At 41.3% G+C, this 26,968-nt stretch overlaps 1 protein-coding gene across 4 annotated transcripts; it reads left to right on the top strand.

Annotated features, from left to right (window-relative positions):
• The first annotated feature begins 794 nt into the window (after window positions 1-794).
• Window positions 795-19,530, top strand: slc25a55a (solute carrier family 25 member 55a). 4 transcript variants are annotated; one of them, XM_068056980.1, is made up of 10 exons: window positions 795-900; window positions 6,369-6,481; window positions 7,180-7,305; window positions 7,796-7,851; window positions 12,577-12,667; window positions 13,048-13,166; window positions 13,280-13,472; window positions 13,961-14,115; window positions 17,124-17,199; window positions 18,094-19,530. In XM_068056980.1, the coding sequence occupies exons 2-10, from the start codon at window positions 6,462-6,464 to the stop codon at window positions 18,245-18,247; spliced, it is 990 nt and encodes a 329-aa protein (XP_067913081.1). In that variant the 5' UTR covers window positions 795-900; window positions 6,369-6,461; the 3' UTR covers window positions 18,248-19,530. The 4 variants fall into 4 exon arrangements, with proteins under 4 accessions (XP_067913081.1, XP_067913080.1, XP_067913083.1 ...); XM_068056979.1 differs by having other exon boundaries at window positions 13,277-13,472; XM_068056982.1 differs by lacking the exons at window positions 795-900; window positions 6,369-6,481 and adding an exon at window positions 10,196-10,261 and having other exon boundaries at window positions 7,270-7,305; window positions 13,277-13,472.
• The last annotated feature ends 7,438 nt before the right edge of the window (window positions 19,531-26,968 follow it).

Here is a 26,968-nt window from a genome sequence, read left to right as displayed (position 1 = left end):
TTGCTAGATCTGTTTGAAATCTATCCCAATTTGCACAGTGGTAGTGCCACACAACACGATGGACAGTATGCTCAATGTGAAGGCGGGACTTCGTCTTCACAAGTACTGTGCGGTGGTCATTCCTACCAACACTGTCATGGACAGAAGCATCTGCAGCAGGTAGATTGGTGAGGACGAGGTCAAGTATGTTTTTCCCTCGTGTTGGTTCCCCCACCACCTGCCACAGACCCAGTCTAGCAGCTATGTCCTTTACGACTCGGCCAGCTCGGTCAGGAGTGGTGCTACCAAACTACTCTTGGTGATGGACATTGAAGTCCCCCACCCAGAGTACATTTTGTGCCCTTGCCACCCTCAGTGCTTCCTCCAAGTGGTGTTCAACATGGAGGAGTACTGAGTCATCAGCTGAGGGAGGGCGGTAGGTGGTAATCAGTATTTTCCATGTTTCTATGTTAAATGGGTTGTTTGCTGTGTGTCCATCATCTCTCCTATATGAAATCATGCTATCCAACACAGCCAATGTGAAAATGCAGCACAGGGCAACTAGGCTGCGCGCGCACCCTGGAAAGTTTTGATCACGCGTCGATCACGCAGCTTTGAAGGAACATGATTGGTTCCGACAGCTGCTGCTTTGTGATTGGCCAGCAGTCGAACCGTTATTCGTCGTCAATTTCAAGCAGTCACAATCAAGCCGGCGGGAACCAATGGGTTAGCGCTGAGTCAGCGTTCGCTGAGCGGATTGGACAGCGGCAGGGGACGAGGCCCCGCCTCCCGACTAATGATCGTCGAGTAAGCGCTGCGAGCTGCCTTTTGACAAGCCGCCTCCGAGCAGACAAGTAGATTAAGCTGCTCCGAGTCACACGCCACAGCCATTGAACCGTTATCGACAGCATTGTCCGAGAGGTGAGTATCCCGGCACCGGGCCGATATCCGATCGCCGGGAGGGGATCAGTGCGTGGCCGTCGGGTTGTGCGCAATCCATCTCCGTTGTGTGTGAGAGCCGGTAATGGGTGTCGGACATGGCGGCTCCTTTCCCCAGTCAGACCTTCATAGTGACTGAGCTGGGCCAGAGGGGCGGGGCGGGGCGGGGCGGGGGGGGGGGGGGGGGGATCGTTCACTTGGTCCCTGGGGTGGGTTATCTGGTCGCGGGGGTAGATGTGGGGGCTTTCGGGATGGGGAGTGTGCTGTCTAACCCCCTGGCGGGAATTGCTTCCCTGTGTTTGCCGGTTGAAGGGGGTATTTGTGTGTTATTTATCCAGTGTTCAGCGTCACATCCATTTCCCCGGCACTTTGACCGTCAGAACCAAGAAGGCGGGGGCGGTTCAGCAATGATTTCGCACGGATGTCGCTCATTTTCCTGTGCCGGATCTTTGAAGGAGCTATTAAGTTAATTCCTCTCTGTCCCCGTTGTCCTGTAAATGTTTCCTTCAAGTGTATATCTAATTCTCTTTTGAAAGTTGCGATTGAATTGGTTTCCACCACCCCCTCCGGCAGTGCATTTTAGACTAATATAATAATGACCAAGTTCAAACATTCATTTGTTAATTCTTTTGAATAGTTGAATAGTCTGTTCTAACACCACTTCCAACACCCGCCCACCACCACCAAACCAATCCTCTCCTCATCAAAGAGGCTGTGAAAGATTTTGATGCTGTTCAGGTAGAATCAGCCCAAGTGTCACTTAATTCTCTGTATCCCAGTGGAATTAGTATATTGGTTGGCTGAATTATGGCAGCCCAGTTCAAGCTCTGTTGGCTCTATTTATGTCATCTTTGGTTAGCCACAAGTTACCCTTCATTGCAGATTTTATAGTAGTTCTGAAGCAGTTTTGCCTTGTTTGGCACAGGAGGAATCAGGTCTTGGGGGCAAACTATGATATTTCAAATTGGGTGTTCAATATCTTCAGCCTGAGCTTTTTGTGTTTGAGTAATTAGGAGTAAGACTGGGAAGTGTCCAGAAGCTACGTCACCGGGTTAGATCAATTTAAGTGCTTAACTGGGAATTTCATGTAATTTGTGGGAGGCATCTGCACTAGGGGAAAGTGAGAATAGACTTATCAAAACTATTTTGAATACAGTGCATAACCAAAACACAGAATCAGAAGTTTGGTGCTAAAGAAGTGGTGCTTTCTCATTTACCATGGATCTAAAGTTGGGGAGGGACAGAAGTGAAAGCAAAAGGCTTACTTGTAATTAGTGCTGCAATATCTGTATGATGTGTTGGTAAAGATGCCTCTCTCATTGTGTAAAATTCCCAGTTACGCATTTAAACTCATGTGATCTAGTGATGCAACTTTTTGACACTTCCCAGTATTGCTCCAAATTACTCATATATGAAACTCAGGCTGAAGATATTGAACACTGTTCTGACACAGCATAATTAACACTTTTTCTCATTTAAAAAATGAGGGTGTGACACTATGCACTGACAAGTTGTTCAATGATAGATGTGCACAATTATATCCTGTTACCTTGGATCAATCCATAGCCAGTGAGTCTCTAGGTGATTTTCTCCCTTCCTGAAGATATTGGCCCCATTCCTGGGCATTGTTCAGTTGTCATGCTTGGTACCTTATCCAAGTAGCCATAGTTAATGTGGGAATCAAAATTGATCTGGTCTTCTATCCACTGCTAGAAGTGTATATCAGTTTATTGTCTGACTCTCTACTCCCTGATCCAGGTATGCTGAAGCCAATAGTGGCAACCCCTGTGAGATCAGCTAACTGCAGACAGCAAGATGAACCTGGCACCTTTATGGTCTATATGGCTCATCTTTGAGGAACCATTGAGTTGTAATTGTTTAAAGGAATACTATTGTATATGCTGGGAAGTTCATCCCTTGTAAATGGCACTCTGCTTGTGTTGCAGGGATATCTGGCTCTTGATTTTGTACCTTGTGCAGGAAATACAAGGGGTTTTTTGCACTTTTGTTGCACTTTTGTGTACATGTTCCGAGTCACATCTCTGAATTCCTGGAGCCATATTTTGCTCTGTGATTTGGGCAATGAAGGATTTTTGTTCAGGTGCTGGTAACTCAAATTTGCCTCGTAGCAGTTGAATTCCCAGAGCAAGTCATAAAGCCATTAATTTATAAATGGTTTTCGTTATGAGCCCTGCAGGTATTTGCTTTTAGCTACACAATTTGCATTCAATGTGACTGCACCTAGTTGGATGATCGCTCAAGCAAAATAAGAGTAAAGTAATACCATAATAGCAATTGTATGCTATAATTCAGACTGGTGTTTTCTTTGTTTCTTGATATTGTATTTCTGCATTTATTTGCATTTTCTCTCTCTCTCTCGTACTTTTGTGTTTCACAATATTCAATATTTGATTTGCTGTTCAGTTCCAAAGCTGAAAAGCTTCATTGATTTAGACATTAAAGTGGGGGTTGGAGGAATATAGCATTAATTGACTTACATTTTAGTAGTAAGACAGTTCAGGAGGTTCTAGTGGAAAAGGTAAGCTTTTGTTATTTCATGCTGGAGTCTGATGTACAATGGCATTGTCTGGGAGATCAAGTTTGATTTTAATTGAGCTTGCTACTGGGATTGCATAGCTTCACATTTTTCCTTCATGCTGCATAATGTTTTGGAAGTGCAGATATATTCCATATACAGTCATCAAACAATAGGGGGTATAAATCAATGTCAAACACTTGCTGAGACGTATAATTGTCCAGTGCTCTTTACGTTAAAATTGTTTCAAATGTGTGGTGTAAAACATTATCTAGTCTGATTTGATAGCAAATAAATATTGACCTCTACACAGTCTACCTTCTAGACAGCTGTGGCGAGGAAGCATTGGGTGAAATTTTTGCTGGAGGTACTTTTATAAACAACCCCCTGCTAAGTCAAATTACATATACTGTAGCGCATGGACTCTTCGTTTAAGTCTGTAATGAGTTGGCATTTGTTTCTCAACTCCAATAATCTGATTTTGAAAAATTGAAAATCAACCCTGTTTTTGAGGTGTTTAAAAATGTGCTGGAGGCTGATGAAAAGTGCTATTTCTGTGGCTGTACTGAGAATGTCAGTAGCCTCATCAGCTTTGAACATGCTGTCAGAATGTCAGTGTAGCTTTCAAAAGGCCAGAATTAAATTAGTTTCTCTCCCTTCTAAAAGTGAGATTGTGCTGAAGAGAAAATAAACTCTCCGATCTATGTGTCCTCTGAATTTCCTTCCTAAACTGTTCATCTGGGAAAATGGCTGGACATGGAAGGATAGATTAATTTCTAGCGGTTTTAGCTACTTTCTGCCAAACACCAAAGTAAAGCTTGTACAGACTGAAGCTCACAGAATGATTCTACTCTACTGAATTGTCCATTCAAATTCTTCAAGTGACTGTAGAGTAGAATCAAATCATGTCATACACATTGATCATGAGGTTAAGAATTTGGCCCAATGCATCCCTCATGGCAGAATCGCAAGTTCATCCTAAGTATACCTCATCTAAGGGGTTATGTGATCTAAAGATACACATCATGTTATGAAGCCCTTGCAACTTAATAGCTTGCTGAATCTAGGATTATTTCTTTCTTTAGACTCTCGCCCACAACTGCATTTTGCTTTTGCTTCAGGTAGTTTGTTGACTTCCAATAATCCAGACACACTAATCCTACATAGTCTGGTCTTCTGCTGAAGCCAAAAGTCCATTAATGGCTACTCACTGGGCTTTATACTATGCTTACAAAACTACCTGAGAATTAGCTCTCGTATGTGACAGATGTAGAAGTTTTAGATTGTGGCAGACAAAATTCTTAGTCAGGTTGAGGAAATGGAACATTGTGATTTCAGTGAGAATGTTGGAGTATTGGTTTGGTGTATGAAAGAGCTGACTTGAGCCGAGACAAGAATTCATAACTAGCCTTTCAGATTTCTAATACTGGTTTCATTGCAATTCTGGAATTCTTTGGACAGAATTGAAAACACAGTACATAATATCTCTAAAATAGTACAGCAGAAGGCAGCTGTTTGGTCCATTTGAGGCTGTGCCAGCTTTCGAGGAGCAATCCAATAGTCCCACTCTTTCTCCATATCACAGGACGTTTTATTTTCAACTATTTATCCAGTTCCTTTTTGAAGACTATTATTGCATCGGTACCCACAACGCTATCGGGACAGTGCATTCCAAATCTTAATCATTCATTGCATGAAAATAGTTTTTCTGTATGTTACCTGTGGTTCTTTTGCCATTCATCTTAAATCTATGCCTTTTGTTTGTGAACCTTTTGGCCATCTGTACTTCAGCTAAATCCTTCATGATTTTAAAGTCACCTCTTCTCAGCTTCTCCAGTGCGTCCACATAACTGTAATTTCTTATCCCTAAAACGCTAGCAAATGTCTGATGTACCTTTCCAAATCTTCATGTCTTTACTAAAGTACAGTGCCCAGAATTGGGGACACACTCCAATTGGGGCAGAATTTGTTTTATACAAGGATAGCATAATTTCCTGGCTTACTGTACTCCCTGTTTATAAAGTCCAGGATCTGTTGTTTTATTAACTGCTTTTTTTAAATCCTGCTTTTGTCGCCTAGAAAGATATGCACACAAGCACCCCCAGGTGTGTCTCCTGCACCTCTTTAAAAAAATTATACCATTTGAACATGCATTGTCTCTCCCTATTCTTTCTACCAAATGTATTGCCTCATATTTTCCTGCATTGAATTTCATCTATGTGTCTGCCCGTTCCACCAGCCTGTGTAATAGGCAGTTTTGTATCTGCAGGGGTAAGGTGGTATGTTTTGACATGGCTTTTATATCCAGCAGCCTGAATTGTAACAAAGGCTACGCAGGAAGATTTTCCTCCTGACTAGATTTTCAGCGTCTGAGTCGAGTATTCTGCTGACTGCTCAGAATTTGGCAAGGATTGGATTAACTAAATCCACCTTGGAGGATGGGTTTCAGAGTAGCATGAGGTATACATGACACTAGAGGGTAAATCTATCACTATAAATAAATTGGTTCAAGTGTCCATAAATCTAAAAGTTTCTTTGCATCCTCTAAACTTGTTTGAAATTCTATTGATGGTCAAATGTTGGTATCAACTAACTGGAAAGTTTAGAATTTAAATTCTCATCTCTGGTCAGTTGAATACTGAAATTAGTTCCACGATGACTGGGATGGAGGGGTGGGGAGAGAAATCAATTAAGGTATTCCTGCTCAGGAATGCTATCCAGTGACTCCTGCTGGGGTAGAGAAGTCCGAATGATTCCTTTTGTAATGGGGTGACTATTTTGAGGCACAACATCTCTGAATTTTAACTAAGATCTGGTTAGGTAAGTATACTCTAGACTAATCTGCACATGATTCTTGTGTTGATAATTATTAGTGAGTGTTTAAGTGAGCTGAAAGACTTCATTGGTTCTGCAGATTCCTGGCCGCACTTCCCGGTAACTGTTCAGCTGTGTCGTGTGATCTTCTGTAACCATCTTGTTTCTGCATACTTTGAAGAATATTGCTGATATGTCCAACAACCAAATCAGGTAGACTTTTTTTTTTCCTGCTTTTCACAAGTTAATTGTCTATAATTTACCCAATTTATAATCGCATGCTTTTGTAGATTTCTACCTGTCTGTCCTGGTAGCTGAAATACATCCTTGAATGCTGTTTAGTGCTGCTTGCACCATACAAAGAAACGCAAACGCAGCTGTACTTTAGATGGAGAATGGTATGACCTGAGTGCTTCAGGACTGCCTGAGTCATTCATTGACACCTTTTTTTATTCAATGACATGCTAGGGAAAGGATATTCCTGCACCCTCACTGCAAATTGTGCTGACAGCCAGGATATAGTTCCACCAATCTACGTAACTTGAGGTTTTGCCCCAGTTAAACTTTCCTGAGAGTGCTAGGAAGCTTTTGGTCTCTGGCAAGTATCACAGCTGAGCCTGGTACCCATATGCTTATCCTTTCAGCAAGGATCACATGTAAACGATCAGGAGCAGCAAACCTAGTTGGCACTAGGACCACCAGTTTCCCTGCTTGCCTCCATCTGAGCTTAACTAAGCACAGACCCAATAATAAAGCTTGAGACTGTCTCATCTGTCTTGCTTATTACCATCCTGTAATATATTTACCCTCTAAGCCATCCTGTTGTGATCTAAAAGTTCTGTTGAAGATTGTATTTTAAAATATTCTACAACTTACAACTAATGATTCTCTCGCTTTTGTTCAATACTCAGCCTCCCTGCTAAACTCATCAATGGTGGAGTTGCTGGATTGATTGGAGTTACATGTGTTTTTCCGATAGACCTGGCCAAGACCAGGCTGCAGAACCAAAGGAATGGGCAGCGTATCTACACTAGCATGTGAGTTGCATTAGTACTAAACTGGCAATTTGAAATGAGGACATGAGTGCATTTTCACACCAATTCCAACATGTATTCACCATTTGAGCTCCACTAACACTTCATCTTTCAAACTTTCCATGATGCATTATTCTGCACTGATTGCTAGAATGCATTTTAACACCAGGCTTTTAGCTAATTGTAACCAAAATGTCTTAACTCTTCCAGATGAGTGATTTCAGCAGTGATTATTGAGCACAGAGCAGCTCCTTATTCTGTTCAGTGGCAATTTGTCATACAGTTTATTCCTTTTTAAAAAAAAAAACTGATAGTGGAGCACAGCAGCAGTTAATTGAGCTTTACTGCAATTTACTGATGAAGCTTGGAGGGTGGGAGCTGTTTGCATTAGTTTCAAATGCTGTGTTTCATCCTTTTAATTTCTTTAGCAATTATGTTGATCTGTGTTCTCTTGCTTCCCCTTTTGTAATTGCCCTTTTTCTTGTGTATCAAGGATGGATTGTCTGATTAAGACCGTTCGATCGGAAGGATATTTTGGAATGTACAGAGGTAAGGGTTATGCTTCCACATTCTACTTTCTAACATTAGAACTAGTGTGCAGGTTTATGCAGTAATACTTGAATTCTTGTAGAAGCCACAACTCACTGGTTACTACCTTACTTTTCTTTGGCTGTGTAACTCCAACTTGTGCAGTTAGTCTCTTTTTGAGAATACCATTCTCAGTACATTTAGTTTGTAACAAGCACCTCAGTTTAGATTGTATTGAAGTTAAATGTCTTTTGAATATAATAGCATTAGCTGTCATTGTTCAAATTAAAATGCTAACGCCCTGTAGGTTTCTTGCCTTCTCTCCTGATGGCTTGACTTGTGTTGGGGTTCAGCACCACTGCTGCTGGTAATCCTCCATTGGCATTCTTCGTGTAATAGGAGAGATGGATGCCGTAGCTGAATGCACTCCTTTCCTCCCCTTGCCTGCACATCCAGCAGGAGTCACTGGGTGGTGTCTGGAGCGAGGCCTGTTAAGACTTCTTGCTATTCCTTAGGCTTGGGGAGCTGAGTGCTTAGATCAGCTAATGCAACAAGGATTAGAGGCCTCATAATTTATCAAGTACAGTGCTGTTAATCGTAACTAATATTCAGAATTAAATATCTATAAATATTTTGGAGATTTAATAACCCTGAACATTGTAAAACTGTAGCTAGATCTGGTTCAGGTGGTGAAACCTCATGCTGTTCAGCACTGTGCTGTTAGTTGATGTAGCTAAGTACAATTGACTTGAGTGTTTGAGAACTGTGCAGTAATTGGGCATGTTTTCAGGAGACAATGTTCTTTAAAGTTGAATCTATTGCAATGCACTGCCAAATAACCACCTGTTGGTAACAGTGAACTGAGATGCAGTCCATTTCGTGATGTCTGGTGCAGTGTAAAATGGGAGCCCTCTGGAAAAATTTGGCAGAGCCAGACCTTTTTTTTAATATAACTACTACTATTCTTAAACATGTCTTGAGCTTAAGAGTGAGATTGTAATATTCTGTCTTTCCAGCAACAAGTTCCTTTTGTGTTTAGTTCATAAATACTGAGGAGAAAGATGTAACTGACTTTGTGAGGGGGAAGTTGTCATAACAGGTTTCATCTTTGGGAGGGGGAAGCAGAAGTTGCTGTTAATCATGTAGCATTGGATATTCTGGAGGACAATAGGTGGAGGTGAGGTTTAATGGTGGAATACAATAAACTGAATGATTTAATCATATAAAATCTAAAATTCACTGATCAATGAGATCTTGCCTGGTGTATTTAGTTTACCAAGACTGGACAAAGTAACTTCTTGTAAGTTCATTACAGGAGTGTTATCAGGTCAGAAACACCTGTGAAGTGACCACATCCTGATCATAGTTAGACCATGATTGGCTGATAAAAGCAGCCTTTGTCGCTGGCTCTTAACCAATTAGAGATGGGCAATAAATGCTGGCTTGGCCAGCGATGCCCACATCCCATGAATGAATTTTTTTTTAAAAACTTGGGTTTGTTTTGAGGCAGAGGGGAAAATGTAAGCAAAATAATTTAAGGGGAAATGATGAGAATTAAGGTGTATTAGATATAAATAACTGACTAGGTGGAACTAAACAGCATTATTGCTATTTATTTGTGTCCTGTTGGCCTTGGATGAAACCAAGTGGCTTCTCTGGGTAGACTGGAATAACCTAGGACTGACCACTGGCAATATGAGATTAAAATTGTTTGGCTAAACTACTCACTAATCTGTGCTGGGTTAGCTGATCCCAGCCAGAGATGTATGTGTCTGAAGCTGAGAGTTAAGGAAGGGGAAATCTCCGTTCTCTCATGGTTGCTATGCAGTGAACCCTGGTGGAAGTGTTTGGCTTAGTTATGTTGCCCTTTTATGGTCAAATAGCTTGCCACCATTTTCTTTTGACTCATGCATGTGTGGGTATGGTACCAGAAGGAACTCCGAACCTGTGCTAGTTATTGAAGAATAGCACAACCTAATGGGTATTCGTTCCTCCTGCTCTTTGGGGACAGTGTATGCTAATAAAAAGAATACACAAAATTCCAAGTAATTGGGTCTAGCCTGTTTTCTACTTCGCTTAAGCTTAGTCTCAACAAAGTCTGCCTGTATGCTTTCTGTATTAACCAGTCCATGTTAAATACCATTAATAGTACAGCCCCCAGAGTACACCTGTGACCAAGAATGTGAGATCTCCTGAAGACATGCCTAATATGGGTGAGGTGTTTTTAAGGTTGGGAGCTCATGCAAACAGTGCCCTCTAGATATTTAAATGCAAACATAGGGAGATGTTAATGCCAAGTGTCCACTGCTTAAAATAACAAACTTGGAGGAAATGCTGTTGTTTGTATCTGTTTTTCATGTTACAGACAGTCGCCACGGATTTTGAGGGCTAGCCGATCTGGCGAAGCCACGATGGATCAAATCATTAAATGGTTTACAGTACCACTTACTATTGTAATTAGGATCCACTTCATTCTATTTTCTGCATTACTTGTTTTTAAAAATAACTTTCAGCCAAGATTCCACCTTGCTCATTCCTTAAATTTCTCATCTGCCTCTTTCCCCTCTTATTTCTTGATACTGAAGCTGTCTGTAGCATCTCTACTGATTTTCCTTTTCTACCTTGGTTTGGTTTGCAAATAAACTCAAATTGTAACCGGTTAGTTTTGATAGTGACTTTATGTTGGGATATAAAGTTTTTCTTCAGATGATTATCATTTCATCCATCCAAATCAGCATTTGCTCTCCGTATCTGTTAATTTAGGAGTCTTTAGTACCCTTCCCATCTACTTAGTATAAATTTGTGATCTTGTGTAATGTGCTGACCTTGAGTGCTAAACAACTTATCTGGACAATTAATTAGGTTGAAGTGTTGGTCAAGCTGAAGGTAGAAAATTAAATGTTGTCTTGTTTTGATTTCAATTGGCATCACATTTGAGTCTGATTCTCTTCCCTTCTCAAGCCACAATGGTGGATAGCAAATTCGTTTCTCCTTTAGCCCAGGTGCAGTGAAGTCCATTGTATCCACTCACGGCCTTGGCTGAAGTCAGCTAACTTGGCCTAAACCATAATCGACCTTGAGACCTAAGTGGTCTGTACCTTTTTGAGCTCGGGGGAGCTGCAAAACTGCTTTTCTCAGAATAACATGATTTTTTTTCACTGTTAAAATCTGCAGCTTGTTTGAACTGAGAAGTTGGCTTCCACTTTCCTGGCCTGTGCTGAATTCCAAGTGGTCGGTCTTGACATTTTTAATAGAAAATTGTTGCTAACAATAGTCACTTCGATTTGATTAACACAATTGTAGACTGAGTTTCAATATTTACTGACTAGAAGTTGGAGTTTAATGTCATCTTCAGCAAACAAACCAATAATTTGATTTCATGGAGTCTTCATTGTACTGAATATTCTTTATATCTTTCCTGTTAGCACTGTCACTGTCCTGCTTAAAATGCAACTCCATGATGCAAAAGTTTTAATCTGCATGCTGTGCTATATTAAATTTAGTTATTTGTATTACTACATTTTTCTCAAATTATATACATATGTAATTAGAATACTGTAATTTATATGTTGCATTTCACAACAGATGTTCTACTCTATCTCTCTTTTTTTAAGCCTGGATTAGCCAACATTGCAGCTTTTGCAGTATTTTAAAGGGTCTATCTAGCATGAAAACTCCTGTTAAACAAATGCCTGACCTTTTTATTAATATTTATGTAAGACGCAGACACTCTGCCCGTTTCCCAACTTCGAATAAATTGCTCCTACAGGTATAGTGATTTGATCAAATTCCATCCCTCAAAAGCTTGTTTGTTCATTGGCCAAGTCTCCATTCTTTGAGTTTGGGTGACATTGGCAAGTGCTCAATTTGGGAGCAGCCTGGCTGAATCTGATCCTGTCCTTGCATGATGCCTATATATTTAATTGATTATTAACCCTTGGGTAATTATCCACACTTGTGTTGAGACCAGCTGCAAGCTTCTAGTTCACATGGCTGAGTCACACCTGGTGGTGTAGCCACTCTGAGCCATTGGAGGACTTGCCTCTGTCCTGAAAGACTGAAGGAGGTAATATTGTTAAGCCAGACCTTCTGACTTGCTGTAGCTTGCTCTGAATTGTATCCTACATATTCAACTAAATGGAATGGTAATAGTTTCCTTAAAGACTTCAGGCTCTTCCTGTCGATTAGATTAGAGATACAGCACTGAAACAGGCCCTTCAGCCCACCGAGTCTGTGCCGAACATCAACCACCCATTTGTACTAATCCTACACCAATCCCATATTCCTACCACATCCCCACCTGTCCCTATATTTCCCTACCACCTACCTATACTAGTGGCAATTTATAATGGCCAATTTACCTACCAACCTGCAAGTCTTTGGCATGTGGGAGGAAACCGGAGCCCCCGGAGAAAACCCACGCAGACGCAGGGAGAACTTGCAAACTCCACACAGCTTTGTTCACCCAGCCAGAATTTAAGATTGTGTGTTTTCTGTGGAAAATGCCCCTTCTGCTGAACCATTTCTGTATAAGTCAGGTGGTCTTTTCCTTGGAAGATCTTAATATCTCTGAGCAGCTGTTTGAGAGGTGATCTTTAAAGCTGCATAAGCTCAGTGGTGTGCTCAAACCAGGAGAAAAAGATATTGACTTAAACATATTGTGTATAATCCATACTGAATGTAGATGGAGGCATCATAGAATCTATGGAGAGCAAAACTCATTGATGTCTGTTTTTTTCCTGATAGGTGCGGCTGTGAACCTGACATTGGTAACACCTGAGAAGGCCATTAAACTTGCTGCAAATGACTTTTTTCGTCAATATTTGTCAAAAAACGGGTACGTTGTCTGATTAAGCGTAAGTTGGGAGGTCGCTAGGTAGTTGCATTAAATGGGAAAACAAATAGTTACACTTGTATAATGCTGCTAGATAGTTAACTTGTGCAACATAATGGAGTGGAACGTTCAACCATTTACATACACCCATAAATTGCATAGGCTGAAGTTTAATTTTGACATTCACAACCTGAGATATTAAAGCTGTAGAAGGTTTATAATAGAAGTTATCCTAATTGTGTGTATTATGCATAAAATGTGTTCAACCTTCAGATTTAAATGCTTTTTTGAACTTCGTGTCTACGTTGTATTTGTGATTTAGTATAGCATCTTGGCTTCCACAGGTATTTGAGCAAATGTATAATATTTTTTTTGCTTTTCAGTAAGGGCTTAAATGTATTCAAAGAGATGCTGGCTGGTTGTGGGGCAGGAATCTGTCAGGTTATTGTCACTACTCCTATGGAGATGCTGAAAATTCAGCTCCAGGATGCTGGCAGATTAGGTAACTAGTCAATTTACTCAACTTTGTATGAAGTAACAATAATTAATCTAGCAAGCATTATATTAGATGTCAGTTGGGATGCTAAAATTCTTTTCTTTGAATTGATTCAGCAGCTCAGCAAAGATTGATATTGCCTTCAAGCACATCCACTAAAGTTGTAGCCACCAACCCAGTTCTGAGTCGGGCGTACAATGTTAGCCCAGCTGCTGTTAACAGACCAATGTCTGCTACCCAGGTTGCCAAGGATTTATTCTACTCCCAAGGGCTCAGAGGACTGTACAAAGGATTAGGAGCCACTATACTCAGGTACAAATAGCTGTATGCTTGTGGTGATGTCACTAGGTTTATTTAATGTTTTTCCTAGAGCATATTGGCAAATATACATCACTTGACTGGTGTATTAATGTTTTACCAAGATGCTAATTAGATTGCCAATTGCCAGATTATCCATTAATCCCAGCAATTAGTTTAATGCTGTACAGTTCAAAATGCTCTTGAATGTAACCCAAGTTGGAAGGCAAAACTAATGCCACTGGGTGTTTTTCTGAAGTGGTCATTGCAAGAAAATTTTTGCATGTACAGCTTGTGACCTTTTTCCCCCTTTGCTGTGGTCAGTTGGGAGATGCCGGCTATGAGGTGCATGGATCCTTAATAGCCTTTCACAACAAATCAAAGGCTAAACATCTGAACCATATGTGTTATGTAAATGCAATTACAGTAACTAAACTGCAGTAGTATGTAGTCTTGCCAATTATGTTGGTACAAATTTTGTTTTCTTTTTTTTTTATGGACAGGGATGTTCCCTTCTCCGTCATCTACTTTCCATTGTTTGCCAATCTGAACAAACTTGGACAAAATTTGTTGGATGGGAAAGCTTCTTTTGTCCATTCGTTTTTATCTGGGTGTATTGCTGGTTCTGTTGCTGCTGTAGCTGTCAACCCATGTGATGGTAAGTATAGTGTGCTGGACTAAAGATTTTTCTTGCACTGTATGGGGGCAAAAAGTTGAACAATTGATGGTAAATAGTTATCCCCATCTTTTCACTAATGTACCAGTTGGATACATTAGCCTGGCCAGACATGTTTCCAAGATTGCTGCATATTAATTAGCAACAATAGCTCTGTCTCAAAGAGAGGTTGATGAGCGTGCAGGAGAGACATGTTCCTGTGAAAATGAGGGATAGAAATGGCAAGATTAGGGAACCATGGATGACAGGTGAAATTGTGAGACTAGCTAAGAGGAAAAAGGAAGCATACATAAGGTCTAGGCGGCTGAAGAAAGATGAAGCTTTGGAAGAATATCGGGAATGTAGGACCAATCTGAAACGAGGAATTAAGAGGGCTAAAAGGGGTCATGAAATATCTTTAGCAAACAGGGTTAAGGAAAATCCCAAAGCCTTTTATTCATATATAAGGAGCAAGAGGCCCACTCAAGGACAAAGGAGGAAAGTTATGCGTGGAGTCAGAGAAAATGAGTGAGATTCTAAACGAGTACTTTGCATCGGTATTCACCGAGGAGAGGGACATGACGGATGTTGAGGTTAGGGACAGATGTTTGATTACTCTAGGTCAAGTCGGCATAAGGAGGGAGGAAGTGTTGGGTATTCTAAACGGCATTAAGGTAGACAAGTCCCCAGGTCCGGATGGGATCTATCCCAGGTTACTGAGGGAAGCGAGAGAGGAAATAGCTGGGGCCTTAACAGATATCTTTGCAGCATCCTTAAACACGGGTGAGGTCCCGGAGGACTGGAGAATTGCTAATGTTGTCCCCTTGTTTAAGAAGGGTAGCGGGGAAAATCCAGGTAATTATAGACCGGTGAGCCTGACGTCAGTGGTAGGGAAGCTGCTGGAGAAGATACTGAGGGATAGGATCTATTCCCATTTGGAAGAAAATGGGCTTATCAGTGATAGGCAACATGGTTTTGTGCAGGGAAGTTCATGTCTTACCAACTTAATAGAATTCTTTGAGGAAGTGACAAAGTTGATTGATGAGGGAAGGGCTGTAGATGTCATATACATGGACTTCAGTAAGGCGTTTGATAAGGTTCCCCATGGTAGGCTGATGGAGAAAGTGAAGTTGCATGGGGTCCAGGGTGTACTAGCTAGATGGATAAAGAACTGGCTGGGCAACAGGAGACAGAGTAGCAGTGGAAGGGAGTTTCTCAAAATGGAGACGTGTGACCAGTGGTGGTCCAGATGGATCCGTGCTGGGACCACTGTTGTTTGTGATATACATAAATGATTTGGAGGAAAGTATAGGTGGTCTGATTAGCAAGTTTGCAGACGACACTAAGATTGGTGGAGTAGCAGATAGTGAAGGGGACTGTCAGAGAATACAGCAGAATATAGATAGATTGGAGAGTTGGGCAGAGAAATGGCAGATGGAGTTCAATCAGGGCAAATGCGAGGTGATGCATTTTGGAAGATCCAATTCAAGAGTGAACTATACAGTAAATGGAAAAGTCCTGGGGAAAATTGATGTACAGAGAGATTTGAGTGTTCAGGTCCATTGTTCCCTGAAGGTGGCAACGCAGGTCAATAGAGTGGTCAAGAAGGCATACGGCATGCTTTCCTTCATCGGACGGGGTACTGAGTACAAGAGTTGGCAGGTCATGTTACAGTTGTATAAGACTTTGGTTCGGCCACATTTGGAATACTGCGTGCAGTTCTGGTCGCCACATTACCAAAAGGATGTAGATGCTTTGGAGAGGGTGCAGAGGAGGTTCACCTAGATGTTGCCTGGTATGGAGGGCGCTAATATGAAGAGAGGTTGAGTAGATTAGGATTATTTTCATTAGAAAGAAGGAGGTTGAGGGGGGACTTGATTGAGGTGTACAAAATCATGAGAGGTATAGACAGGTTGGATAGCAAGAAGCTTTTTCCCAGAGTGGGGGATTCAATTACTAGGGGTCACGAGTTCAAAGTGAGAGGGGAAAAGTTTAGGGGGGATATGCGTGGAAAGTTCTTTACGCAGAGGGTGGTGGGTGCCTGGAACGCGTTGCCAGCGGAAGTGGTAGACGTGGGCACGATAGCGTCTTTTTTAAGATGTATCTAGACAGATACATGAATGGGCAGGAAGCAAAGGGATACAGACCCTTGGAAAATAGGCGACATGTTTAGATAGAGGATCTGGATCGGCGCAGGCTTGGAGGGTGGAAGGGCCTGTTCCTGTGCTGTAATTTTCTTTGTTCTCAACGTCCCTGTCTAGTACAGGGTGTTGATGCTAATTGTAGCATCTCAACTACTGAGCCAGTTGAAATTTTTCCTTTGCATTACAACTGCAACTACACTTCAGATGTGCTTCATTTAGTTGTAAATTGCTTTGGGAAATTCCAGAGTCCATGGAGGGTGCTATATAAATGCAAGTCTGGGAGTGAAATAAAAGATTACATAAAAGCTGGTAAGATTGTCTTGGACAAGCTTTAATGAGTTCTACTCGACTTATTTAGTTGAGTTGCAAGTAACTGATTTATGGTCCAGTAAAATTGAGACAAAATGAGAGCAATTATCGGTAGGATGCATGCAAGTTATAAATGACTAAGCCAACTTTAGTTTAGTCAAACTGCTGCAATTGACTTGCTGTATGTAGTTAAATGAATTAGTTTATTCACTGATGTATTCAGTATTCTCCAAGTTTGTAATTAAGCTGTAAGCTGTGGTTCGGCTGGCAGTTTAGATGATTAAAGCAGTGCAGCTTTTAAGAATAACAGCAGTGCTTCCTGTATATTGTATACGTGGCATTTCCTGGAATCCGTTTAGTTCAACTGGTGGTTAAAACAGGGTGACATTAAGAATAGCAAAATGCTTCCTGTATATTGCACATGTGGCACCTTCTAGAATCAGCTCATACATTTTACACGACACTTCAATTTAAATATAAGTTCCTGTTGGCTATTGCTTATGAAGCTGCTGAAACAGTAGGCTACTTGATAGTAAATGATCTATTTTCATATTTTAGTGATCAAAACACGATTTCAGTCATTACAAAGAGGAGCAAATGAAGAAACTTACAATGGGATCGTGGACTGTGCAAGGTGAGTGTGTGCTGGGTGAACCAAATCCAGTGAATTGTCTGTGGAACTGGTGTTAAAAGGCAGAAATCCACCCCATTGGATATTGTACAAGCGCAAAACTGGTGTTCTCAAACCAGTCACATTGCTCCCTTGTCCCTTCTGTAACCTGTGACATTACAGTAGCATTCTAGGAACAGATTACTTGCGGTGGGGTGCTATGTTGAGGTGCAACATGTTCGACGTGTTTCTGAAATGAAGTTGTTTTAAGCCCATGGCTAACTTCACAAACACAATTCTGGGGTTAAATAGAGGATACTAACATGCCCAACTAAAATTGCTCCACCTAGTGGGACTGCAAGGAATCGGTGTTTAGAGTACATCCCTGGAATGGTTCTGCATTCAATATGGTAAGAACTGGAGCACAGTTCAGTCGCCTGCTTAAGTAGACATTCTTTTTATTCGTTCTTGAAACGTGGACTACACTAGCAAGGTTGCATTTGTTGGATATTCCTAGTTGCCCTGAGCAGGTGGTGATGGACCATCTTAAACTGGTGCTGTGATGGTGCTCCAACATCATGTAAGGGAATTCCAAGATTCTGGCTGTGGTGGAAGGAACAGCTATGGATGTTGAAGTCCAGCTGGTGGGGAAACATAGGAGACTTAATTGTGTTGACAGAATATTTGACCACCGGCTCAAATTGCTGCCATGCCAGACTTAACACCCCTGCATGCATTCTACCAGCAAGGCTTTGTGGGGTAGCTATCAGGCACTAGAAATACTGATGAGCCTTTGTTTGGGTGGTGCCCTTTTCAAATTCTGGTCACTGCAATGATTAAATTTTAATTTTTAATCTTAAGTTGTTTGTAATGGTTCTTTGAAATTTATTTAATTGCTCTCTCTCTCTCTCTCTGCAGGAAAATCTGGTTGAATGAGGGGCCTTCTGCATTCCTGAAGGGATCTTGCTGCCGAGCGCTAGTCATTGCACCACTATTTGGCATTGCCCAAGTGATTTACTTTGTAGGCGTTGGAGAATTTGTCTTGGGATTTTCACAGTTTGAAATGTGTTAATTACATCCATTCCTGAAGGACTACTTTAGACTGTTCAATGAAAAATCCCAAACAAGGAACCAAGACAGTGCTGCAACTATTGGAGGGTTTGCTCGGTTTTACCTTTGTTCAGATTTCTCGAGTGGTTGTGTATTTGGGAATACTATTTGGAGGAGGAATAATATTGGTCATCAGCTCTTTTTTTCATTTAAGCTACTGAAGAACGGTTTGAGGTGGTTGACTTTGGAAAGATTGCCATGGAAGTGTTAAGAGTGTTTAAACTAAAGGGGCCAAACTTGTAATCCCTCTGCAGCTCCATAGTCACTTTTCTACTTGGGTTTATGAAGAATTGGAACAGAAATGAACATATTTAACACTTTTTTTTTCTTAAAAAAAACATTTTTATACATTTATATAATTTCCAAGCCAATCTTTAATTTTGAGGTTGGAGTCTCTTAAAAGCAAAGCTGTTTTGGAGATGCTTGGGGAAATTGAAATTAATTACTCCAAATAAGCTCTCCAAAGTGGCTTCATTTCAGAAAAGGATCAGCTGCCTGGGGGGGCGGGTGGGGAAAGAGAAACAAATTCAAGAAGCCCTTTTTGCATTGACTGAAGTTTCTGGAAAACTGTTTCCATCATATATTTTGTTAATTCTTGTGCAAACCATTCATTTAGTTATCTGGCTTTGCAGAATTCACTATTTATATCTGATTTGTTCCAGATTTGGATCTACCCATGTGGATCAGGTACAGTGTTTACTGTGTTTGGTCTGGCTGATACACCTAAGATTATCACTTTTAACATATTTTTGCAAAGGGCCCATTATGGTCTACAGAACAACCAAGATGTTGAATAGTAGGCTATAGACTGAGGTCCATCTGTTAGAGAGCATTTCATTCTCATTATAGTTCCAATGTTCAGGTTATAAAATCTGAAATAATTGGTCTCCCAACATCATCTGAGAAATGATTCTCAACTAGGTTAGGATCCCATTGGGAACTCTGACTGGAATTCACAGCACTGAGGAAGGGACGGTGTCACACTTTGACATCCCACTTTGTAATTGTAACTGATCCTTTGTCTCTAGGTATTTTACTGTGTAATACTGTAAATGTCATGAAACAAAGTGCCTCTGGTTAATGTTTAACTGATGTAATAGTGCCTTCTGTACCATTGAATTGGTTTACATGAAATGTTTAATGACACTGGGCCATAATACATAAATATATATTCAAATATTTAAAAACTATTTGTTTACAAACCGATTCAAACAGAGCTGTGACAATAAACCTGGAGTTTTATAACTGCTTTTGTCTGTGTTTGACTACACCTGTATGCTATAACCTTCCTTTGTCTGACTACACTACATAGGCATGCCAAAAGCTGCTGCTGGTAGTGGGTTTATTAACCATCTTGCTTAGTTGCTTCCCATTCCACCTGAAGGCATTGCCTGTTTGCTAATCAGTGTTAACACCTCTCTTAAATTGCCATTTTTCTGAGTATCTCAGGCTGTTTGACTGAAGGAACATCACAGCTGATTTTGTTCTGCCCATGTCTTTGTGTGCTTCCAAAATGGGTGGGTTAATAGTGATGAGGAGCAAGAATCCTAGCTGACCTCTTTCCACCATACCCCTCCATGAGAGTTCACTTCCTAATTTGGGAAGCACAGATCATGAGTTCAAACTTGAGGTTCATGTGATTTCCCCTTACACATGCATTGCCCCCTCAGGCAACTGGCTGCAGTGTTGTGATCTTCAAGATGAGGTTTTGTCTTTTATAAATCTTTGGAAAATTTTCTTGAAGGAAACTCCTTTCCTTTTTGAAATTGTTCCAGTTGCAAGTGTGGTTAGTTTTGAGACTGCTCTGCTAGTAGACACTAGAGGCTGAATTTTACCAGCCCCTCTACATCAGTTGGGGTTGGCGGGGGGGCGTAAAATACTTCTGGGAACAGCCTGCTACGACCCCTGACCGAGAAGGCCCTGCCGCATTTTACCAGTGGTGGCAAGGCCTTGGTGCGGCCTGCCCCTGCCAACAAGCACAGGGCCTTGATTTCAATATTAAAATGAACGTGCCTAGTCCTGGCAGCCGTCCCACAGCGATTTTACGGCTGCAGCTCGCGTGCCTTCAGAGTCTATGCAGAGTTCTGAGGGTGGGGAGGTGTTCGTGGTGGGAGCTGGGAAAATGTTTTTATTGGTTGTGGGGATGGAGGGAAGCTGTTTAAGGGCAAATGTGACTAGGTTGCGGGGCGGAGAGGGGGGTTCAGGGTGGGAATAAAATTAATGTCTGTCATAGCATATAAAAGAACCATTGGAGGGGGTTGGGAAAAGGCCTCTTGCTTTTGTTTTTTGTCAGAAAAAAATTAACGTACTTTCTCCTTTTAAATATTCAAACTTTTAAGGTCTTGAAGCGCTTTTTACAAATGGCGCCTGTGCAGAAGCGGCGGGCACCATTGCCAGGGACAGAGCGGCCACCCCTCTGTCAGGGGCGGCCGTTCCACCCCGCCATTTAAATGAGCCCCCATGCAAAATATTGCAGGGGCTCAGTGGTGGCACTTCCATGTCCGAAGACTGCTGGCTTCAAAGCCTGCTGCTGTGAAGTGTGGTGCACTAATAAAATTCAGCCCTCGATGTGAGGTGGCTTCAGAATGCTAGCACTGCTCATAAATGACCCACCCTGTGAGTTGTGGTTGGAATATCTGAAGCTTTAACTTTCCAGCTTTGAAATGTATACAACCTGAGCATGGTTGGAACTAACTGAATATTGTCTCTATTGGAAACTGCATGATTACTTGGTGTCCTGTCCTGCCACACAAATTGGAGTCTACTTCGAAACATTTCAAGGCATAGGTTTAAAAAGCAGCAAAGAATACCGTAACTAGCTCATTGCCAAATGGCTTTTGATGAAGCAAAAAGTGAATGTAGTGGCCTGTGCTAGTATTGTTTGATATGTTGGGGTGGGGGAGAAAACTGGAATGTTGGATGTCAACTGGGATTTCCATGTTTTCTTCACCCCTGCCACCCACCCCCCACCCCCCCACTCCCACTTTGCCCATCATCCAACTTTTTTTTTTGCAGTCTCCCCAGATACTGGTGGTCTTTCAGCCCCTCTTAAAACCAGCAATTTTAGCTGCTTTCTGTTCCCTTCTGACATTTGGAGAATACCAGTTGATTTCGTTTGTTCATCTTGTTTTAGATAGTTCTTTTACTTCCTCCTTTTTGGAATCTTTCCCCTGGCCACTCCCACTCTCAAAAAAAAAACCCTTAAATCTCCCAAGATTTTAGGGGCACCATTAAACTGAGATTAACACTTCAAACAGTGTAACTTTGGTGATGCCTTATACTTTGAGAACATGAATAAAGTTGATAGCAAACAATGCTTAACTCTAGTTACCTCTGTTACATCTAAGACTTTTTATTCTAGTACCATTTTTTTTTTAAATGGATTCCTTATGTGATGAGCCCTGAAGTGAGAGGTGTTAGGTCAACACTCCTTCTGATTGTCATCGAGCATACTTGCCTACTTGTTTGCAGTGGCCAGTCACAGAAAATTGGTATTTTAATTTTAATCCTTTAATCAGACAGTTGGTTTGTACACACGTCTGTTAGTTTTAATTACTGATTCAGTTCAGATCCAGGAGTCCAGGGAGGAGTGCAAAGATTTCAGGATTGGAGTAGGTTAAGGACTATTTTAGATCGTGACTGAGAGCACTGTTCAATTGAAATGTTTTTTTAACTTGTTCATTTGTGGCCTGTGGCTGTCGCTGGTTAGGCCAGCGTATGTTGCTGACCTCTAACTGACCTTGAAGGTGTTGGTGTGCTGCCTCCTTCAACAGCTGCAGTCCTTGGGGTGTAGGCACATGCACCGTGCTCTTAGGGGGTTCCAGGATTTTGACCCAGCGCCAGTGAAGGAACAGCGACCTAGTTCCAAGTCAGGATGGTGTGCGGCTTGAAGGGGAACTTGCAGGTGGTGTCCGCAAACATCTGCCACCCTTGTCCTTCTAGGTGGTAGAGGTCACTGGTTTGGAAGGTGCTGTCGAAGGAGTCTTGATGAATTACTGCAGTGCATCTTGTAGTTGGGTACACACTGCTGCCACTGTGCATCGGTGGTGGAGGGAGTGAATGTTGCATGTGCTGGATGGGGTGCCGATCAAGCAGGCTGTTTTGTCCTAGATGGTGTCAAACATACTGAGTGCTGTTGGAGCTGCACCCATCCAGGCAAGTGGGGAGTATTCCATCACACTCTTGACTTGTGCCTTGTGGATGGTGGACAGGCTTTGGGGAGTCAGGAGGTGAGTTACTCGCTGCAGAATTCCCAGCTCTTAACTTGCTCTTGTAGCCGCAGCCTTTATATGGCTAGTCCAGTTCAGTTTCTGATCAATGGTGACCCCCAGTATGTTGATAGTGGTGAATTCAGCGATAGTAATGCCATTGAACATCAAGGGGAGAGGGTTAGATTCTCTTATTTGAAGTGGTCATTGCCTGGCACTTGTGTGGTGCGAATGTTACTTGACACTTAACAGCCCAAGCCTGAGTGTTGTCCAGGTCTTGCTGTATATGGACTTGGGCTGCTTCATTACCTAAGGAGTCACGAATAGTGCTGAACATTGTGCAAACATTTCACCCCCCCCCCCCCCCCCCCCCGCCACTTCTGACCTTATGATGGAGGGAAGGTCATTGATGAAGCAGTTGAAGATGGTTGGGCCGAGGACACTAAGCTGAGGAATGCCTCAGTGATATCCTGAGCCATCTCTTCAAAAAGATTGAATCAGGTTTGTCAAGTATAACCTACCATTTACAAATCCATGCTGGACTTCTCTGATCAACTGAAAAGTTTCAAGGTGTTCAGTCACTCTACCCTTAATTATAGACTAAATTCCCCAACAACATGCTAGATTAACTGATCTGTAATTCCCTAGTTTTCCCCCTCTCACCTTTCTTAAGTAATGAAATGATATGCACAATTGTCCAATCTAAAGGAAGGTTTCATAGTAGAACTTTGGAAGATTATGGTTAGGGCATCTGAAATGTTCTCACCTACTTCCTTTGAAACCCTGGATGAAAACTGTCCGCTATTGGGGATTTGTCTTTTTTAGTGCCATTGTTTACATCATTACTGTTTTATTTGTGTTAATTTTGGTGAGTCTCCATTCCTGATTCAATATTAGTTGCCTTGGGATTTCTGGCATACTACCCTCTTCCTCTACAGTAAATACTGAAGCATAGTAATTATTCAGTAGGCCTGCAATTTCTTTATTTGCATTCACAAGGTTACCATTATCGGTCGTTAAGGGGCCCAAGTTGCTCAAGATTACCCTCTTTTTCCTAACGTCATTGGAAATGAGTTTTTTTTTGTTAATTTTGATATCCCTTGCAAGTTTCTTTTCATACTCCCTAATTGTAGTTTGTATCTGTTTTGTTACCCTCTGTTCTCTACATCTCTCCCATATCCCAGGATTTTATTTTTGCATTTTTGTGTACTTTTTCTTTCGTCATTCGTGGCTGTCGAGTTCTTACCCCTTAGGGGCATAAACTAGTCCCATATCATATTAAACTCTTTTGAATACTTCCTGCTGATCTGTCATTTATCCATGAACAGATTTGCCCAGTTTACTGTAGACAGTATCCCTTTCATTGCACTAAAGTCAGCCTTACCTAAATCTTAGTAGCTATTTCACACTTTTCCCTTTCAAACACTACTATCGCATTACGATTGCTATTAGATAATCATGCATCGTTTGACTGTTAACTAAACCTGGGTTCATTTCTCGTTACTAAATTTCATATGGCCTGCCCCCTTTTTGGGTCCAGGACACATTGTTGCAGAAAACTGAACACACTGAAGAAATTCACTGCCTCTCTGATATGTGCTAGTTGCTTATCCCAATCTATACGAAAATTAAAGTCCCTTATTAAAACAAAGCTGCCTTTGATTCATGCTTCAGAGGATTTACGTTCAGAAGCTCATCTCAGGGTTAAATATGGTTCAGTCTCTGACAGGTCCTTACTCTATCAATCTGATTCCAATGAAGGGGTCAGCCTTGCAACCAACTCTATATGTGAATCTAAATGTCCTTATAAGGCATATCTCTAAACTGCAGTTATATCAAGCAATAGGTAAAGGTTATATTGACTGACAAAGGTGTGATAACTTCAACTTCTAATGCTATTTGTCATGTTCTCAACTTCCCTATCTATATGTATTACAACTCTAACTCAACTTCATTGACTAAACACTTTGAGATGTCCTGATGTTGTGAAAGGTGCTATATAAATGCAAATCTTAGTGCCAGGCTATGTGCTTTTTCATTTTCTAACCATTGTGAATATGTAGGTGCTTATCTTAAATGATGTTTTAAGGCCACGCCAGTAATCAATTGCAGCTTTGTCTAGTTTTGGTGTTGACGGAGCTTTTCTGCCTGTGTGTGCTCAAGTTACCCATGTCACTTTAAACCCTGCAGTGTCAAATTGAAACAAAAAATCCCCAAATTCCAGCTCAAAGTTTTGTTCTGCATTTTACATTAAAAAATTAATCAATTGAAAAGCCTTTCAAAGAAACAGATGTTACGACCTCAGTGAGGCTGTTGATGTTAAAATATGAGATATGAACCCCCAGATCAATTTAAAGAATGACACGGCAAGATTTCACAACAACTAATGAAATCTCCATTAACTATATTGTACTTTGTAAGTAGCTGTTACCCCAAATCACAAAGAAAGGTATTATCTTTACTTAATAAAACACTTGGAAACCTCACACCACACATATATGTTACACAGTCCTTTTGACGGTGCAATCTTTGCAGTTAAAAGTCCCAAACTCCTCCTAGTTGCAATGGGCTGAACCTCTCAGACTTTTCTCAAAGTTAATATCCTCTTCGCTCACTTCTCCGAACATTTTTAATATGCTTTCTTAAAAAGTCAGAAAACCCCAAATCTGTCAAAGTTGGGAAGCGTGTTCTGCTTCAGCAGCTGTCAGCTGTGAAACTCAGCGCGATATTTTTAAACAAACTGACCAACCACAAAGCTGCTGTGCTGAGTGCTTGTGCTCGGTGCAACTGTCGCAGAGAGGGAGAGGGGAACAAAGGGGGGGGGGGGACACAGAGAGAGAGAGAGGGGAGATCAGAGGAGGGGGAACAGAGAAAGTGAGGGGGAACACAGAGCGAGGACAACACAGAGGGGGAAAACTACAGAGAGAGGTTGGAACACAGGGAGAGAGAGAGATCAAGATGACTCCTGACAGATGGATATCTATCTAGAATACTCTGCATCGCTACATCAAGTGTGCGGGCAGAGATTAACTACTTGTGCAAGGAAAAAACAATGCCAGCTATGTCACTGAATCAGTTTTCAATATAGTGATAAGAAAGTAAGGCAATAAATTAGACTTCTCATTTAAAGCTTCTTCACAAAAATACGCATTTGTTGTTTTTATTAGTAAGATAAATTTTTAATGCCTTTATCTTTCGAAATTTGTTCACCGCCCAGGCTGAGCAAAATTCGTAACAGACCTGCGCCCGAAAAGGTTGGACAACCCTGGTCTACATTCTCCTGAAGTAGATTACTATCCTCGCTGCTTACCATATTTCTGAGCTTTTTGTCATCTGCAACATCTGCAAACATCGAAATTATGGCTTGCATACCCTGGTCATTAATTTATATCAAAAAGCGCAGCAGTCCTAACTCTGTCCTACAATCCTAATCCCTGGTGGGGGGGTCTGTATATTCACTCCAGTCTGAAAAGCAACAATATACTACTACCCTCTGCTTTCTGTTCCTTAACCAATTTTGTATCCACACAGCCACTATCCCTTTAATCCCATGGGCTTCAATTTTGCTAACAAGTTTATTGTATGGCACTTTACCAAACACTTGTTGAAAGGCCATATAGGTACAAAATCAGGGGAGATGGTGACGTAGTGGTAATGTTACTGGACTAGTGATACAGAGGCCCAGGCTAATGCCCTGGGGACACGGGTTCAAATTCCACCGCGGCAGCTGGTGGCATATAAATTCAATTAATTAATTGAAAGCTAGCCTCAGTAATAGTACCATGACACTATCATCGATTGCTGTAAAAATCCATATGGTTCACTAATGTCCTTTAGGGAAGGAAATCTGCCATCCTTACCCGGTCTGGCCTATATATATATATGTTGTGACTCCAGACCCACAGCAATGTGGTTGATTCTTGACTGCTCTCTGAAATGGCCTAGCAAGCCACTGAGTTCAAGGGCAATTAGCAGTGATGCCCACATCCCATGAAAGAGTAAAAAAAACATATTACTGTCATCGATGCTCTCTGTTACTTCATTCAAGAATTCAATGTGTTCATTCCTGTGTACTTTCCCAGTGCTGGATTCAGTGTAATTGAACACATTGGGAATCAACCTAAATGTAGCTCAAGAGACATTTGTACCAGATTCAGTTTCATTTTGAAACAGTTGCTCCAATACGTGATCTGCATCAGCTATTGAGTCATTCTAAAATTAGGCCCTGATGGGGTGGCTTTTCAAGAAAATTGGCAGAATCTCATACTACACCAACTCATTTCACAGATAGCAGCAAGAACTACGATTCAGTCTCAAAGTTACATTGACAAGCTTCATTCGAACTTAAGCAAAACTTTTTTTAAAGTGCTTTTAACTTCTTGTCAGATATTTTCTGGTTTCAGTATAATAAGATAGAGGAAGCCATTTCAATCAATTTTTATGCGTTCATCCAGAAAGATCCTAACAGTCCACCC

Source organism: Heterodontus francisci, chromosome 25 (genome assembly GCF_036365525.1).
Source record: "Heterodontus francisci isolate sHetFra1 chromosome 25, sHetFra1.hap1, whole genome shotgun sequence".
Classification (NCBI taxonomy): Eukaryota; Metazoa; Chordata; class Chondrichthyes; order Heterodontiformes; family Heterodontidae; genus Heterodontus; species Heterodontus francisci.
Note: the sequence above shows the minus strand (reverse complement) of the source record. Positions and strands in the feature narration are given on the sequence as shown.